Source organism: Carex rostrata, chromosome 1 (genome assembly GCF_964058835.1).
Source record: "Carex rostrata chromosome 1, lpCarRost1.2, whole genome shotgun sequence".
NCBI classification, from domain to species: Eukaryota; Viridiplantae; Streptophyta; class Magnoliopsida; order Poales; family Cyperaceae; genus Carex; species Carex rostrata.
This window is the reverse complement of record NC_135918.1, coordinates 826,047-841,749: the sequence shown is the minus strand read 5'-3', so window position 1 is coordinate 841,749 and position 15,703 is coordinate 826,047. Positions and strand designations below refer to the sequence as shown.

At 35.0% G+C, this 15,703-nt stretch overlaps 1 protein-coding gene across 1 annotated transcript; it reads right to left on the bottom strand.

Annotated features, from left to right (window-relative positions):
- Window positions 1–2,101: 2,101 nt before the first annotated feature.
- On the bottom strand, window positions 2,102–11,464 carry LOC144550912 (phox domain-containing protein). Its single transcript, XM_078298687.1, has 15 exons — window positions 11,085–11,464; window positions 10,322–10,724; window positions 9,564–9,741; window positions 8,956–9,095; window positions 6,764–7,442; window positions 6,257–6,357; window positions 5,801–5,945; window positions 5,552–5,620; window positions 5,366–5,411; window positions 4,440–4,885; window positions 4,123–4,202; window positions 3,683–3,818; window positions 3,422–3,599; window positions 3,098–3,180; window positions 2,102–2,630 (listed from the first exon to the last, which is right to left on the bottom strand). Exons 1-15 carry the CDS (start codon window positions 11,182–11,184, stop codon window positions 2,514–2,516), a joined length of 2,901 nt encoding a protein of 966 aa, XP_078154813.1. The 5' UTR covers window positions 11,185–11,464; the 3' UTR covers window positions 2,102–2,513.
- Between the last annotated feature and the right edge of the window lie 4,239 nt (window positions 11,465–15,703).

Here is a 15,703-nt window from a genome sequence, read left to right as displayed (position 1 = left end):
GAATCAAACTCAAATCGAATCACGAACTACGAATTTTTTGTGCAGCCCTATTCCATACCAACCTATATAATAAGAAGGGATTTTTTTACTGACTTTGAAAAGCCACCTATTTTCATTATAAATCATTAAATAACACACACAACTTTTTGGTAAATCAAAAAAGCATTAAAAAAACAAATTTTATAAGTAAGAGAAGGAAAGAATTCTTTAGGATTATTTTGTTGACACGTTATAACAACTGTTCATTGCATCTATATTAATTTTAGTTCTTCATGAACGTATCTCTGATTTCATTTTTATGTTGCGATCAATTTATATGTATAAAATATTATATTCTTTTTAGAAAAATAAAATAGCTATCTTGTTTACTTTTTACTTTTTAGCGTGTTAAGGATGTCAACACCCTACTCGACAAACAAAAGACATGATATTAGCATAATTCGTAAGTAAGCTCCAGGTTTACTGCCACGTGTGTTCACTAAAATCACCTAATGTTGGTGTAATCATACCTAGTTTTACTTTATAATAACATAAAATATGACCCACTCTTTAATTATTTAATGTTGAAAATGATGTGCTAACCCCTCAACCGTTGAATAAGATCAGCTAGCTAAAGGATAAGTAGATAAGATTAAACGGTCATAATTAATCTTGACAGGGTTGATATCTGATGACAGGTGTCATGCAGGCAAGATATATAATCCGGTTCTGCTACTTGTGTTTTCAATGTTGGAAGAGCTACTTTCACAAATTGAACTTCCAAATTCATATTATAAAACAATGTATGGTCAAAACAGGGTGCATATATATTGTACTAAAAGAAAGTTGTGACCTGGCGCTATATTTTGTCCCCGGTCCTCCAAACTGAAATATTTCCTTATCAAAGAACTGTTACTAAATTCATCAGTAGTTTCAGATGATTGATGTTAAAATGAGTAACATAACGTACCGCTCATCTGAAAATCTTTTTTATATATTACGGCTCTGCAACGTAAATAAATGATTTCTCAGTTTGCAAATTGACCTTTGTTGCTTGGATTAGAAATATATTAATACTAAAGTCCCAAAAAGGCAGCGACAAGCCCAATCTTAAGGGAGAGCTAGGCAGGGTTTTGGAAAATGGTGCACCGGTCGGTTTCTCCGGGAACTTTGCCTTTTATTTTTATTTTTCCCTTTCATCTCTCCTTTATCTTTTCTTTTTCTAATGAGAGTGATATGTTTACTATTATAAATTTAATTAAATAGTAAGTTAGTAACATCACAGTCCCGAAAAAGAGGATAGGGATGCGCACTAGTACCATGTTTATGATGTAATTAAACTCTAGTATTATATTTTTCTACTGCTTGCTTCTGAAATAACTATCCTCTAGTCCTCCAATCTTGAACCAAAAAGTTAAATTATACACTTCTTCGACAATCAACAGGAATTTATTTTAAACGAAAATGACACTGCCCAAAGAAGTCGAACTATGGTATTTCTCTTTTGTAGAACATGTTTTCTTTTTAACATTCCAGTGTACTCTTCCTCCAATTACAATTAGTTTTTCATTTATTGGGTCCCCCGTAGTAATCTTTGTGAAACCTTCCAGAGGAATTCCAAGTCATCCAGAACCAGAAACATCCTATTCGTGGAGAGTTCTACTCATTCCGGGCAAAAACAACTTAATACGAAACAGGCACGTTTGTGTTTGTTGCATCTTTTACTTTCAGAACCAGCGAAGGTCAAATTCCGGCTAAGATTGAATTTACAACTGAGGAGAAGACGAACACAACTAATTTATGGAAATATTGGATAAGAGAAGGTAAAAATGGCACCTGAGAACATGGACTAAGGCCCATCAACTGTACAACCATAGCATATAAGCCCACGAAATATCCTCATGGCCCACCCTCTCCTGAACAAAATGTGATTGACGATAGCCTATAGATAAGTAGAGCTATCCAAAATTTACCACAAGAGTAATTTTGTTAAACCAACCCAAAAAATTTCAAATCAGAAGCAGAACGTAGCAGATACACAAATTCATACGACCTAAGGCAAGCTAAACTGGCCCGAAACTCATTTGACCTGACATGCAAAAAATGAGGAAAGTTCAAAGCAAATAGTGAATAATTGCTCTCTGCTGTTGTATTCCCATCAGGAATTTCATTTCTAAAATAAAACCCAGATATGTGCCTGAAACAACAAAACAAATGCTATAAAATTGCCAAATCACGTTGCCCAAATTCCTCGAACACTCTTCTCTTTCTTTTTCTTTCTTTTACCTTCCTATGAGAAACGCATCTTCATTTTTACATGACTGGAATATACACGTATACAGCTCTACAAAAATTATACAAAAAAAAAAAAGAGATGGCAGCCACTAAAAAAAAAGGTGCCTCAAAGCTGCTAGAAAGAAAGAATTTCAGCCCCAACTAGTGAAGGTTGTGTAGGTTGCTAACATGAGACCTTTTTTCATTCTTTTACTTTTTCCTATGTCCTTGCATTCCTTCGCAATAAAATTCTAAAAAAATTAACTACCGCATGCCTTCTCATGTATATCATTAATAAGTTGCTGCAGTTCAGGGAATAGCGAGATAATTAACAATTCCAGCATTGAATAAGCCAGCTGCTTAACACATACTGTAGACTGGTAAAAGAGAGAATAGGTCAAAGTCTGATGAATAAAAAAGCCAATTGTCTAGCAGAAAATATGAAGGTTTCAAAACCTACATAATCTGAATCCATATCCTCTCCAATACCGTACTCGGTACAATGAGCTCCCAGCCGGGCCAAAAAGAACTTGGTGCCTATTGTAGATATAGGGGTCCGTTTTAAGAAACGTGTCATGTTAAAACTGATGGCTCAGATCTCATTGTACTTGGTCTGGTATTGCACTGGATCAGAATTCACAAAATCCTGTATATGAGTCAACTGGTAATCGTGTGTGTGCGTGTGCTGTATATGTCAACAATTACCAGATATTCTGGCACTAGTAACTGATATAAGTAACAGGGTGTGTGTGTGTGTGTGTTATTCTCTCCTTTTTTTTCTGGTGGGCATTGCAGGAGAGGCCTTCTTGTAACTTTTGAAAAGAGTTAGCAGATGACTTCTTACCTGAAGAAAATAATAGACGTCCCTAGCACTACGCTTGTATGCATTTTGACCAATTAAGCTAACCAATGTTGATGGAGTCCCACCTGGGGATAAAATTGTATCAATACTAAATATACAAATCAAACTAATACAGGAAAACCAGGAAATAATGAATTAAAACCTGAAAGCATTTCTACAGTTCAATATTACACCAGTGACACCACTCTACTGTTGTCCTTTTTCAGTATGAGTTGCAACCATTACCAACCAATTGTTTGTTGCTTGCTTATGAATCTGTTATCACATAATAAAGAGAATTAAAAACAATGAAAAGAAAGAGCTCACCAAGTAAAAGCTTTTTTACGTCATTTGCTCTACGGGATGCCTCCAGCTGTGACTCAAAAAGTTGGCTGGCACTATCAGCTGATTGTCTACCGCCAAAGCGCCCTTGGTTCTGAGTTTGTTGCATCTTGGGTTGGTAGCCCTCCACCCTTGTAAAGAATGTACCATTCGGCCACAATAGCTGATCAAGTTTAAAAAGGTGCCTATAAATCGTGCATTCATGACAAAAGGAAAGAAAAGAAACCATGTACCAAAAATCCATACATCTTGAACCCAGAGTATTCCCTTAGAGACAACATCGTCTCTCCGAAGCAAATGGATTTGGCGCAGAATCCAGTCATCGATTGCATCCTCCATCACCAGCTGCAGTATCTGTTTTGATATCCATAGCACCTGCCTCCTGCATGAACCCCAGGTGCAACCGTCATATCTCATCTTATGTTTAAAATAATATAACAAAGGATACAAATTTCTTCGAAATGTTTCTTGTTAGGAGAAGATAGATTCTCACTTTCTTTTTAATATTCTTAATAACTTCACTGTTTGTAAAAACTTTATTTTGTACACGATTACTGGTTGTGTCATGCTACAAAATGGCCCTGCTGTACCATTACCAACGACTATGTGTGTGATATTTTTTATCAAGGGTATTGTAGCAAAAAAAAAAATCAAACTCGTAGAAAATTTAAACAAATATGACACACCTTAGCCAACCTCGTCGGTTCAGTTGGAATATTTTATCCACAAGATTTAATAATGGTACGCTTGCATTTGGCGGGGTCCACTGCAGTTAAAAAGAACAGATATTAGAAAGAGCTGAGAAAATAACTCAATGGGCAAGCACTCTTCTGTTGCATCCACAGAAAACTCGGTCTTTCTAATCTATGCCCCATGCAAAAGCTCAAACTACCTTCTTTTCTCCCATCATGGAATGAAAAAAAAAACAAGGAAAACATTTTACAAGGGTGTGCCCATTGCACAAAGGAAAGGAAAAGAAGATTAGAAGAAAAAAAAGATATACCTCAGGCGGCATGCCAATAAGATCTTGAAAAGTACCAGGGGATGAGAGAGTCCTGGAGGTGCCCATTAACCCACGAGACTCAGACTCCAGATTCATGCGTGATGAAAACCCTTTGGAATCAGATTTTGTCTCATTATCTGAATGCCAACCGTTAGTACAAGCCTCGGTAGTAACCGCAACCATACGGTTCTCCTGGTAGTTGCTCTCGTCATCAGACAGGCTACGTGCAGTGGTACCAAAATGGCTTAAAAGCATGTCTGGTTTTCGTGTCTCGTTGCCATTCCAGGACATAGCCATGGTTTGGTCTGCCAGATGGGTGGTATCGGAAGAGGAAGAGAGGAGAAATGCCATAGACTCAGATGAGGGTGTGCTGACAATGCGGGACAAGCCATCAGTGACCCCCTTGAATTGGCGTACTATGTCATCCATTGCATCATCCATGTTGACTGTATTGTGGAAACAATATGGCACAGTTAGATTCATGGTTAATGAAATAATTAGCTGCTCAAGTTAAGACAAAGACTTCGCTCAAATATGAAGCTCCGTTTATTTTAATTTATTTGTTGAAAATAACTGGTTAGTCCTCATTGTACCTGAATTTTGCAAGTCAGACTCAATTTGAATTAAATTAAACTGGGCTCTATCCTAGTCTGATACTATAGCTAATAAATAGAGTACTGGACCTGGCCAGCAAGGAACTTAAATCCAGCATGATAATCCTTGAAACATGTTATATATAAAAATGGATCTGGACAGTATACAGGATTGAGGTGCAATTTGCAGTTGCTAGGGTCATAAAAATGTGTTCATCTGCTTTAGTAACAAACAATATTATCGAATTTTGTCCATTGTAAAGCCCAGAGTAGGTAACTAAATTAACAAGAGAAAAGTTTAAGACCGCGTATTGAACAAAACAAGATGCATACCGGCCAGCGTTTTCATTACTGAGGAAGACTTCCCAAAAGAGTAATTCTGCAGGGAAAAATCAACGGAAAAACATAATTTATGCCAGAAAATGGAGAATAGAGAAGTTCAGTTTCAAATGAAACTTTGCAAGTTATTGCATGTGTATGGCACTAGTTTGTGACACCAAATCTCATAATTAAGGATACCTTTGAAGAAGCACTAAGGAAATCCAACACTTCATGTTGCTCTGCTATGTTCGCCATAGACAAGAGATCCTAGCAAACAAATGAAATCATTGCTGAGTATTTATAAAATATGAAGAAAAAAAAAATTAATTGTTATTATTATTATTGCACCCTCTATGTAGTTCAAATACATAATAACTTAGGTGCCAAATACAACATCTGGATAAGATAATAAATATAAGCTGTACAGAAGGAGATTGCAGGACTTACCTGGAGGTACTTGTCAAGAAGGATGCAGCGCTGGTGTACGAGATAATCATCTGTGCTGGATGAAAGGAACTTCTTAGGAGGCAAGTGCAATGAATAATTAGGTATTTCTTTCAGTTGCCGATGCAACCGCTCAAAATTCCTATATCTGCAGTCAAAATGGGTCATGTTTGAGAGTAAGGAGAATTTTACTGTAAAAAATTACTCCATGTTACTTCAGAATAGAATATTTTGGAATATGATACACCATCTTGCCTATTTTCATTATTTTTGCAAGGAAGTTCTATTGAAGATGGTCATTTTTATTTTAACAAGAGTGGACCATTAACAAGTCTCTTCCACCAAAATATTGAACCTAAACAATAAATATAGCACTGCATAAATATGGGTTAAATGGTTATGTACTGTATTTCACAGAAAAAGGAGATAAAGAAGAGCAAAAAGAAAAAGAAAGCATACCTTCTTTTCACAAACCAGGTCTTGTTATCAGCATCTGTTACAGCAATAGAGTAAACTGCAAATGATTTTGACCCAAGTTTCTCAAAGTATGCCCCCACAACCTGTCAGCATCACAATATAAAACCATTAATATCAGTTCTGTATTTCAGTATTAAAAATCCACAGAGATAAATTGTAAACTAACATGCAGAAATTCTCAATCAGTAATGTTACCCAAGATGGTGATTTGGCCAGTATTATTGTTACAATAAGGTTCTGTCAGAGGTTCTATAAGATTGGTCCTTTTGGCCAACACTTGATCAAACCTGAGCTCCCACACAGATTAAAACCCCATTAAGAAATTAAATGACTAAAGTACAAGCAAAAACAAAATAACACAAAATTTAGCAATCATTCTCACGTGCATTCTTGTCAATCCATATGCCATTAGTTGGTAACATGCCAAGATAAGAAGTGGCTATTAATGAAAACTATATAACATGCCCCCATATAGTATAAGAAACTCACCCGGCACCGGATCTTTGGGACATGAAGATACCCTTCACTGTGTGAACCACCTTGACCACTGTGCCCTCCCTTATCATCTGGTCCCCCCTTATGTACCACCTTTCCTTCCCCACTCTTTGAATTAAAAACTGTATCAATATCAGGTGAACTTGTAGATCTTTTTATCTGACCCTTAGTAGGTCCTTCCTTTTTTTCATAACCCACAATGCTTGACCTTGTCATGTCTTGTGTATTGTTAGTAGCAATGGTACTAGCATGCATCATATTAACCATGTATTTATCATCTATACCAGCTATACTCTCCTTGAAATTTGCAGTGAACTCCTTCCCTGTTGGACCCACATCGCTAGCCTGTGCAGATTTTTTTGCAAGTTTCTTTTGGTAGTGCCGCCCTTTGGTCCACATGTTATCAAGGTTTTCTGGCTCAAGGACTTGCTTTCGTCTTTTAGTGGCAGCATCAAATACCACAGCCCAGTCAGCCTGACGGGGTGTATCCCGGATGTCAGAGGAATTTCTGGGTAAAACCTTGGTTAGCTGTAGATCAGAGTGAGTGTGCAGGGTAGTTGATACAGAGACAGATGCACTGGTTGACCGGTCTGAATCACTCTCTTTGCTAGTGGCGTTCTGACTGTTTTGTTTGTTTGACAGGAATACTAGCTCAATTACCTCGTTTATGTAGCTGAAATAAAATGAACAGAAGGGTCAATGTTGGGCTTAAGGAACAACAGAGCTCTAAACTCAATAATCTTTTTTTAGAACTAGTCAAGTATCCGTGCGTTGCAACGGGGATCGAAATATTATTTTGATTAATTTTTTAAATGTGATTAATTTAGGGCATTTTACTTTAAATTGATCATCAAACTATGTGTAAACATAACATTAACATTAGAGGCTTAGAGCCCAATTAACCATTGAGGGAGTTTCACAATATAGGGTTGTTTTTGCAAGATTTAGAATTTAGGGTATTTTTTTACAAAATTGTGCCCTACCCTGACAATAATTAACAATCTAAGAAGCTATGAATCTTTCTTCTTATTTTTTTGTAATAAGGAATCTTTCTACCATTAAGATTCTGGACAGTATCCCTTCTTTTATTAGTTGCCTGAGTTACATACCCAACCACATACAACAAAGCTATTATTTGCTTACACTCTAAATAATTAATTTGGAGAAAAGAGCTCTGCTGATGTGTACATCTTGTTGGTTCGAAAATATAAGAGAATAATGCCAAATGTCTACCCTAGCTTTTGAGCTTGCCTTACATTACATATACTGCTAATAGAATTTGGAAGCTAATCATTAACCAACAACAAAAGGCTGTGTGCAAGTTCCTCCTTTCTTTCAATTTATCTCTATTTTTGTTTCATGAATAGATTTCAGTTCAAATGCTCAAACTAAAAAAAATAAAAATAAATTAAATGTAAAACTTCACAGAATTGCTTTTTCAGTTGAAATACAGGCCCATTATTCTTAGCTGGGCCCACATGTCTAAGGAACATATACATAAAAAGAGAAAAATAAAGGAACAGATACAGGCCCATTATTTTCCACATGGCGTCGTCGGAAAAGAGAAAAGGAACACGCAGGTTGCGTGGGGAAGGAGGAAAAGAAAAGGACGCGTTTTCTGTCTCGGGGAAGGAAAAAGGAGAAAACGCGTGAAAAAAGGAGATTTAGGTGATACAATTTCTGTGTGGTATTGTATATAGCACGGATCTAACTAACTAAATTTAGACTTCTACACGTTTGATAACAGAAAACAGATACATAAAATCAGAATTAATGATTAATGGCTAAGATTGAGATCTGTTTTGATGAGTGGCTGAGATTTATAGAATGAACGGCTCAGATTTCCTCTTGACAGATAGAAGATTGGATTCCAATAAAATATACGTGATTTTAGTAGTCCGGATAAGCAGGCAAAAAAAATACTAAGAAACATTAATAAAATATACACTAACAAGAGTGAATTTTGAACAATTGAATAATGAATAAAATTTCATAACAAAAGTACTATCTAAAAAAATTGAATTGGGAGTATCCGAGAAACAAACATATGACCAGTATAGACTCAAATTTCAAACTAACTAAAGATTTCAAATAGAAAACCTGAATCTGCTATCAAAATACCAGAAACTCCTGAAAATAAAATCAAATGAAAAAGATAACATAACTAAAGATATAGACAAGCTTACTTGGGGCTCGCAAAGTTCATGATGGGTTGTAAAACAAGGCAAGTCAAAAGCTCTCTACTTAGGCTTCGAACTAATGGGCATTGTGACTCCTGTGGCTTCAATACAATAGCCAGAACACCTCCTACTATTTGTTGGAGAACCTATTTTATATTAAATAAATAAAATAAGAACTCAACTTGACAAAACGAGGAGACATCATTGCAATATAGAAGGCTAAAATGAAGGCACATGGATTACTCTTGCAATGATTACCACAAAGGATTCCAAGGACCTTTTCAGTCAAGTCTTCAGTTCCCAGTACAAATTTTATCACTGGATTAAGCATGCTCCAGGTTTCTATTTATGTTTCTTACAGGTTTTACTGCATTAGGTGCCATATAGCAAAGTAAATTGTGGCTGGACATGTCAGGGCTAACTGCAAAACCAAGGAGTAACAGAGATGAAATGGCTTAAATTTCCCACTCATTTGCTCAAGGAAAGCTTAAATATCCCTAGCTTGTATCGGTTAACCTAGAACTCTTGGTGTCAACTATACCTAAAACATTTTTATCCATTAGTAGGCCAGCCACTGCTAAAAGATGAACAAGAAAGTAGAAGTGCTTAATAACCTTGTGTTCAGAATGAGGGGAAAGCAAAGCAGGGTGTAGTTCTTTAGATTCCAAGAGATGACTTTTCAACCTCTCATCTCTTTCTTCAGATGAAAGTGTTATCATGACATTAACGCCTATATCTGCCTGGTTCTTTCTGTATAGATCCAACTGGTTTCCTATCAAGTCTACCATATCCCTGTTATATCGAAAATATATTCAGCAAAAAAATCGGTTTATAATTTTATATAAAGTCCCATACAATAATCAAAGATACCCTGCACTAAATGGCTAACTCTGGAATGTTCCGAGAAACTTTTCCTTGTTATAAGAATGAGATAGTCCTATCAAGCATCACTAGATACCTTCTATATAGTATTTTTAAAGGTTATTTCTTTTCTTTGTTTTCTTGCAAGAATGAGATACTTGGTTTCAGCACCGCACTAAACTAAAATCTGAAATGAGTACCAGGTTGACAACCAAGTTAAGACCCTTCTCTTTCTCTTTTTGTTTCCTGGAAATAATTGGCTTTTGATTACACGCTTAAGGCCAAAATTGGGCATTAACACGAGAAAAGACATATTGTACATTAGTCAAATGAATCCCACCCCAGTTAGTGACTGTACCAGACTGCCAATATAGTAGTTCTTTATTTCATTTGGAAATCAATATTTTTAATTTTCTGGAACCTCCACATTATTTCTCTTCGCTTGAGTGGTGTGTATGCATGACCCAACTGCCTTGAGATATTGATATAAAGAGAAATGGAGAAAGCTAACCTAGTCAACAAGTCTACTAGATTCATCTCTTTAACCCGTCTTGAGACCTCACCAAGCACATCAAGCAACAAGCCCCTTATGATCTCAGGCACCTCCTTATCGGGCGTAATAGAAGAATACCACAGATCAAACACAAAATCTCTCAATAACTTATCAATCAAGCTCTCCATTGCAGCCGCAACTAACGGAGAGTCTACTTTCCTCCTCCATTTTGTGCTTGAATGGAACGAGGAGAGGCGGTGATCATTTGTTGACAGCAGGCGTTTGGCTACAGAGGATAAATAGGCCGACTTTTGGACTGGACGGACCCGCCACCTTAGATCCACATGATATGAGAGGTACCGCAAGAATGAGAGAATGAGAATTGACATTGGTATATTTGTCCACATTGATTTGCTTGTATCTGTGAAATTTTCAGAAACACAAACAAAGAACAAAGAATTTTATTAATATGGTGCGACCTAAGGTGAGTAGCAAAGTGGCATTAACATTTTCTACAGAACTCTGCAATAAAGTACATGAAGCTGCAGTCTGATACACAGATAATACAGACTGTATAGATGACTTTTGTTTATAAATCTAGATTAAGTTGCAGAAGTGTGCTAAGAAAGATATGTAGTAATGATCTCACTACTGGACAAGTTTAACCAATTGAAATTGGAATACAAATTAAATATTTATCGGACTCGAATCAGACTGCTGAAAGCAAGTTACATGAAAACATCAGAAAATTTGATTCCCAAGAGTTCAAATCATAACTTACGGGATAAGAAATAGCAAATAGCGAAGGTGCAAATAGCCCACCAGACAGTACGGACCTTCGCCTCCTCTATCAGATCCTGCAGAGTCTCCATCCGCCTCATCTCTCCCCCTCTCTCCCTCTCCTCTTACCAGTCCAAAGTGATCAAATCACGAATGAAAAACAAACGCCAGACCCCTAATTTCAGTTTTTTCGAGGGCTCTTTTGAAATTGCAGAGAAAGGGAGGTTACGTATGAAGAAATACAAGTGACGGCGGTGGCCTCTCGCTTCACGGCACCCGAGAGGGAGAAGACGAGGTGGTGCTTGTCTGATCTACGAGTTCGTCGGACTTTTAGGAGGTAAGAAATGTCGAAATTACCCTCGCAACGTGTAGATTGCGGCCTTGCGGGCTTGGTTCCCAGTTATGACTTATGAGTAACCGAGAGAGGAGATTTTACATCAAGTCTACAGCCCGAGTCCATATTTTGCTCCGTAACTCTGCAAACGAATCGAATCTATTAGGAACTCAATTTCAAATTTTTGATTTGAATTAATTTCGAATCATTTTTTTTTTTTTACGAATTCAATTTCAAATTTTTTACAAATTTTTTTACGACAAGGAATAGTGATCGTAGTCGTCAAAAGTGAGAGGTGAAAATCATTTAGAGTTTTAGAACAAAGAGCGATAGTTATGACTTCTGGCTGGGCGGCCTTATGTTCTAACTTTAAGTCATCAGCGAACCTAAGTCATCAACGGAAATCAACGGTTCACGTTATTTTGAGATTCGAACTAAAATAGTTTACAAACCTATTTCAAACGAACCAGGTCTAGTTTGATAATTAATTCGTAGAATTTTGTGTCCACGAGTTCTGATAATTGATTCGTAGAATTTTGTGTCCACGAGTTCTTATCCCACACCATATTCAGTATTAATAAGACCTAGTTGATAAATTATGAGCCCATTTTACATATAAAATTTCATCTCAAACAATCCTTAGCTAATAATATTTATAAATATTTAGTATTAAACAAGGTTCTGAATAGCGTTTATCGCGTCATAGCGGGAAGTCTACAAAAAAGGCTATAGCGAAAACTATGCTACATAGCGTTTTCTTATTTTTATAAAAATTATATCATATATTTGTACTAAATATCAATATTATCTAAGTCTCATATAACAATAAATAATATCAAATTGATTAAAAAATTATAATATTCATATTGAATCAATACAAAATCCAAATTGCGACTCAAAATATCCATAGTAATACTAATATCATAAACTATCAATCTTTTTAGATGAGGGTTCAAATGCCTCCATGTTTTTGTGCCTCCATCATGCCTCAATCTCTCTCTATCATTTTCAAAGCTCAAACAGTCTATCCGAACTGCTCAACCTAACCTCCATACTAAAATATGTTTGAAGACCAAATTTTATATTTTTAGGAATTTTTTACTATTTTTTTAGATAGATACAAAATCAGTAAATCTGAACTATCTAAAAATAGTATTTTTGTACCTATCTAAAAAAATAGTAAAAAAATTCCTAAAAATATAAAATTTGGTCTTCAAACATATTTTAGTATAAATGTTAGGTTGAGTGGTTCGGATCGACTATTTGAACTTAGAAAATGATGGAGAAAGATGGAAGCACAAAAATATGGAGGCATCTGAACCCTCCTCATCTTTTTATATTCAAAATATATTTAGCATCATGACATAATAGGGGTGAAAACGGATCCAGATTATCCGATCCGTATTCGCTCCGAGTAATTACTGAGTATGGATAAATCATCCGGATTCGGATAATATTCCTAATACTTAAACGGATCGGATATCCGTATATATCCGGATCCAAAATCCTCAGAGAACTGAATTACACCTTTCCTCTGATGTCCCTCTGATTCCGAAGCTCTCCAGTTAAATCCTTCATACTTCCATTAAATACTTACAATCCCAGCATTGTTCTTTCATTGTGGGACTTGATCAATATTCTAACCGGACGGTCCGGACACATTTTCTCCCCAATTCCCCATACTTTCTCCTTGCTTTTTGATCTAGTGTGGTCCCCACACATGTGTCCCTCATTAAGGAATCGTTTTAATATTTTTTTTGTGCTAACAGCCCTTAGGCTTTTTGTTTTTTCAACCTCAGTCGAGTCACCAGATCAAAAAACAATCTTTTTTTTTTTTTGCGGACTAAGTTTTCTTTTTTTACATATTACATATTTAACTATTCATTGTTTGAATTTTTAAATTAATATTTCTATCTTTTAAGTTCATATGACTAAATTATCCAATAATTATTCGTTTCGTATCTATATTCGAATCCGTATCTGTTTAAGGCGGATTTGATTTTGAATTTTGATATCTGTTTACTATTCGTATCCATATTCGTATCCGCTCATTATCCGACGGATGTGGATATGGTATTAGCATTATCCGCTCTGTTTTCACCCCTACAGACATAATCTATCTTTTTTTTATTTAAATTTCAAAATAACATAGACATCATGACATAATTAACTATCTTAATATATTCAAAATATTCAAACTACTGTATAGTAAGTATCATTTTGTTACTTCAAGAAATATCTTAATATATTCAGTCTTTATTTAAAACCCATATAAATTGAAAAGAAAGAAAAAAAAAACTCATGTTGCATAACGCGTTGTAGCTTCCTTATTTTGATTTCATTTGATGGATCTCTCATTAAATATTTAATAGTTTAATATAAAGCTTAGTACGTCAATTGCAAAAAAAAAATATTATCGTTAAAATTCAATATGAGCCTTTATTTAAAGCTCATATAAATTGAAAAAAAAACAGCAAATGTTGCATAGCGGTCGCTATTTGCGCTACACGCTGTGCGCTGTAGCGGACCGCTATTACCGCTATAGCTTTCGTAGCTCAAATAGCGCGTTATTATGTCATAGCTTAACGTATAGGATCCAAAAACACTATAGCGCGCTATTTAAAACACTGGTATTGAGTGAGAACCAACTAGGAAAAATATGGGCCGCAGGCCCTGAATCGACTGGAACATTCTTAGAATTAAAATCGAGACCTCTTGCACCCTTTTAGAATTTGATGAGTTTAGATTAGATGGAATTATATAGTTAGATATTCGGCAGTCAATTTTTATTTCCAAATTTTTTTCTTAGATAAGATCTTTCTCACGGCAATGCAATTTTTGAAAAAAAATGAATCCGGCTTCAGATCTAATATTAATTTTTTTTTCCAATTTCTCGCTCGTCTCCTCACTCTCCACACTAACTTTTTGGAGATTTCTTCTCACACACTTTATTTAAACAACTATGTGAGACTAACTCTCTGAACTGAATCGGACATTATTTTTTTTTTCTTTTACAAATCACAACAATTTTTTTTTTTTAATTTTGGACCAAAGTGATTCTGAAAAAGTTTTTCTATTTGAAATATGATTTTAGCGTTAGATAAGATACAAACTTTGTTAACAATGTCATTCAATTAATAAATACAACAACTAAAAATCTATTTTATTAAATACAACAATTAGATTATATTCATCTCATTAAATACAATTTATTTAATTATAAAAATAAAGATTTATATTTTATGAAATAACAATTAATAAACGTTATTTTTTATCTACTTTATTTAATTATAATAACATTATTATTTATAAGTATAATAGTATAATATCAAGCATTTTGAAAAGAAAAATAAAATTCCCCACAACTAATTCAATGATCCAACTAAACATTTATTTCAACATATTCCCGTAATCAAGAGTTCCCATTTTTTTTTCAAAACTAAATTCTCATTTCCGTTAAATCTCATTCCATATAATCTAGTAACAAATCACCATATCCTCAGGCCTCAGCACATATCATACCACTCGACCAAATTTCCTCTTCTGTGATTGATAGAATCGTAATCTTGTTTCAAAAGGAGGTAACAGCATTCGACCCCTCATGCTGTACTAGCAAACTTATATATGATTGCATGTTGTACGGTGATTCACTATTTCAGTGGAACAGAATGTATTGCAGCGTTGAAATCTGGTTTTCAATGTTATTGATGTATCCGGTTAGTATAATATTGGTGTCATATGACACTAATTTTAAAATTGATTGAATAAACTTCAAACGATTAATTCAAACTCTCATTTGACCACTTAACTTGATACTAAATAAATTCAAAAATTTATAAATTTGCATGTGAACGCACAACTAATGAAGTAGATTAGTTTGAACGATTTAAATTCACCATTTGAAGTCAATTCGATAGATTTTGGAGTTGATGTTATATAGACTTAATGACACTGATGTTATACTAGTCATACTCATCATTGATGTTAGAATAAATATAGCAGTCAAGAATCCAAAATTTAAATGCTTACAATAGATTTCTCTTATGGATTATGAACTCGCATTTTCTGCTCAGAGAGCATTATTTTTAGAAAAAAGGTTTTGGTCCACAACCTTCTATCCACATTTTGTCCACAAAGCCTTATCCACTCTTGTTTAACCGTTTTTAACGGACCCGGTCCCCACATTCCAACGAAAACTCAAATACGCGTATATAAACTTTCCTTAATTTTCTGATACATCTCTTTCTATTTTCTTTTGACCTCCGCTATGTTTCTTCAAAACAAAA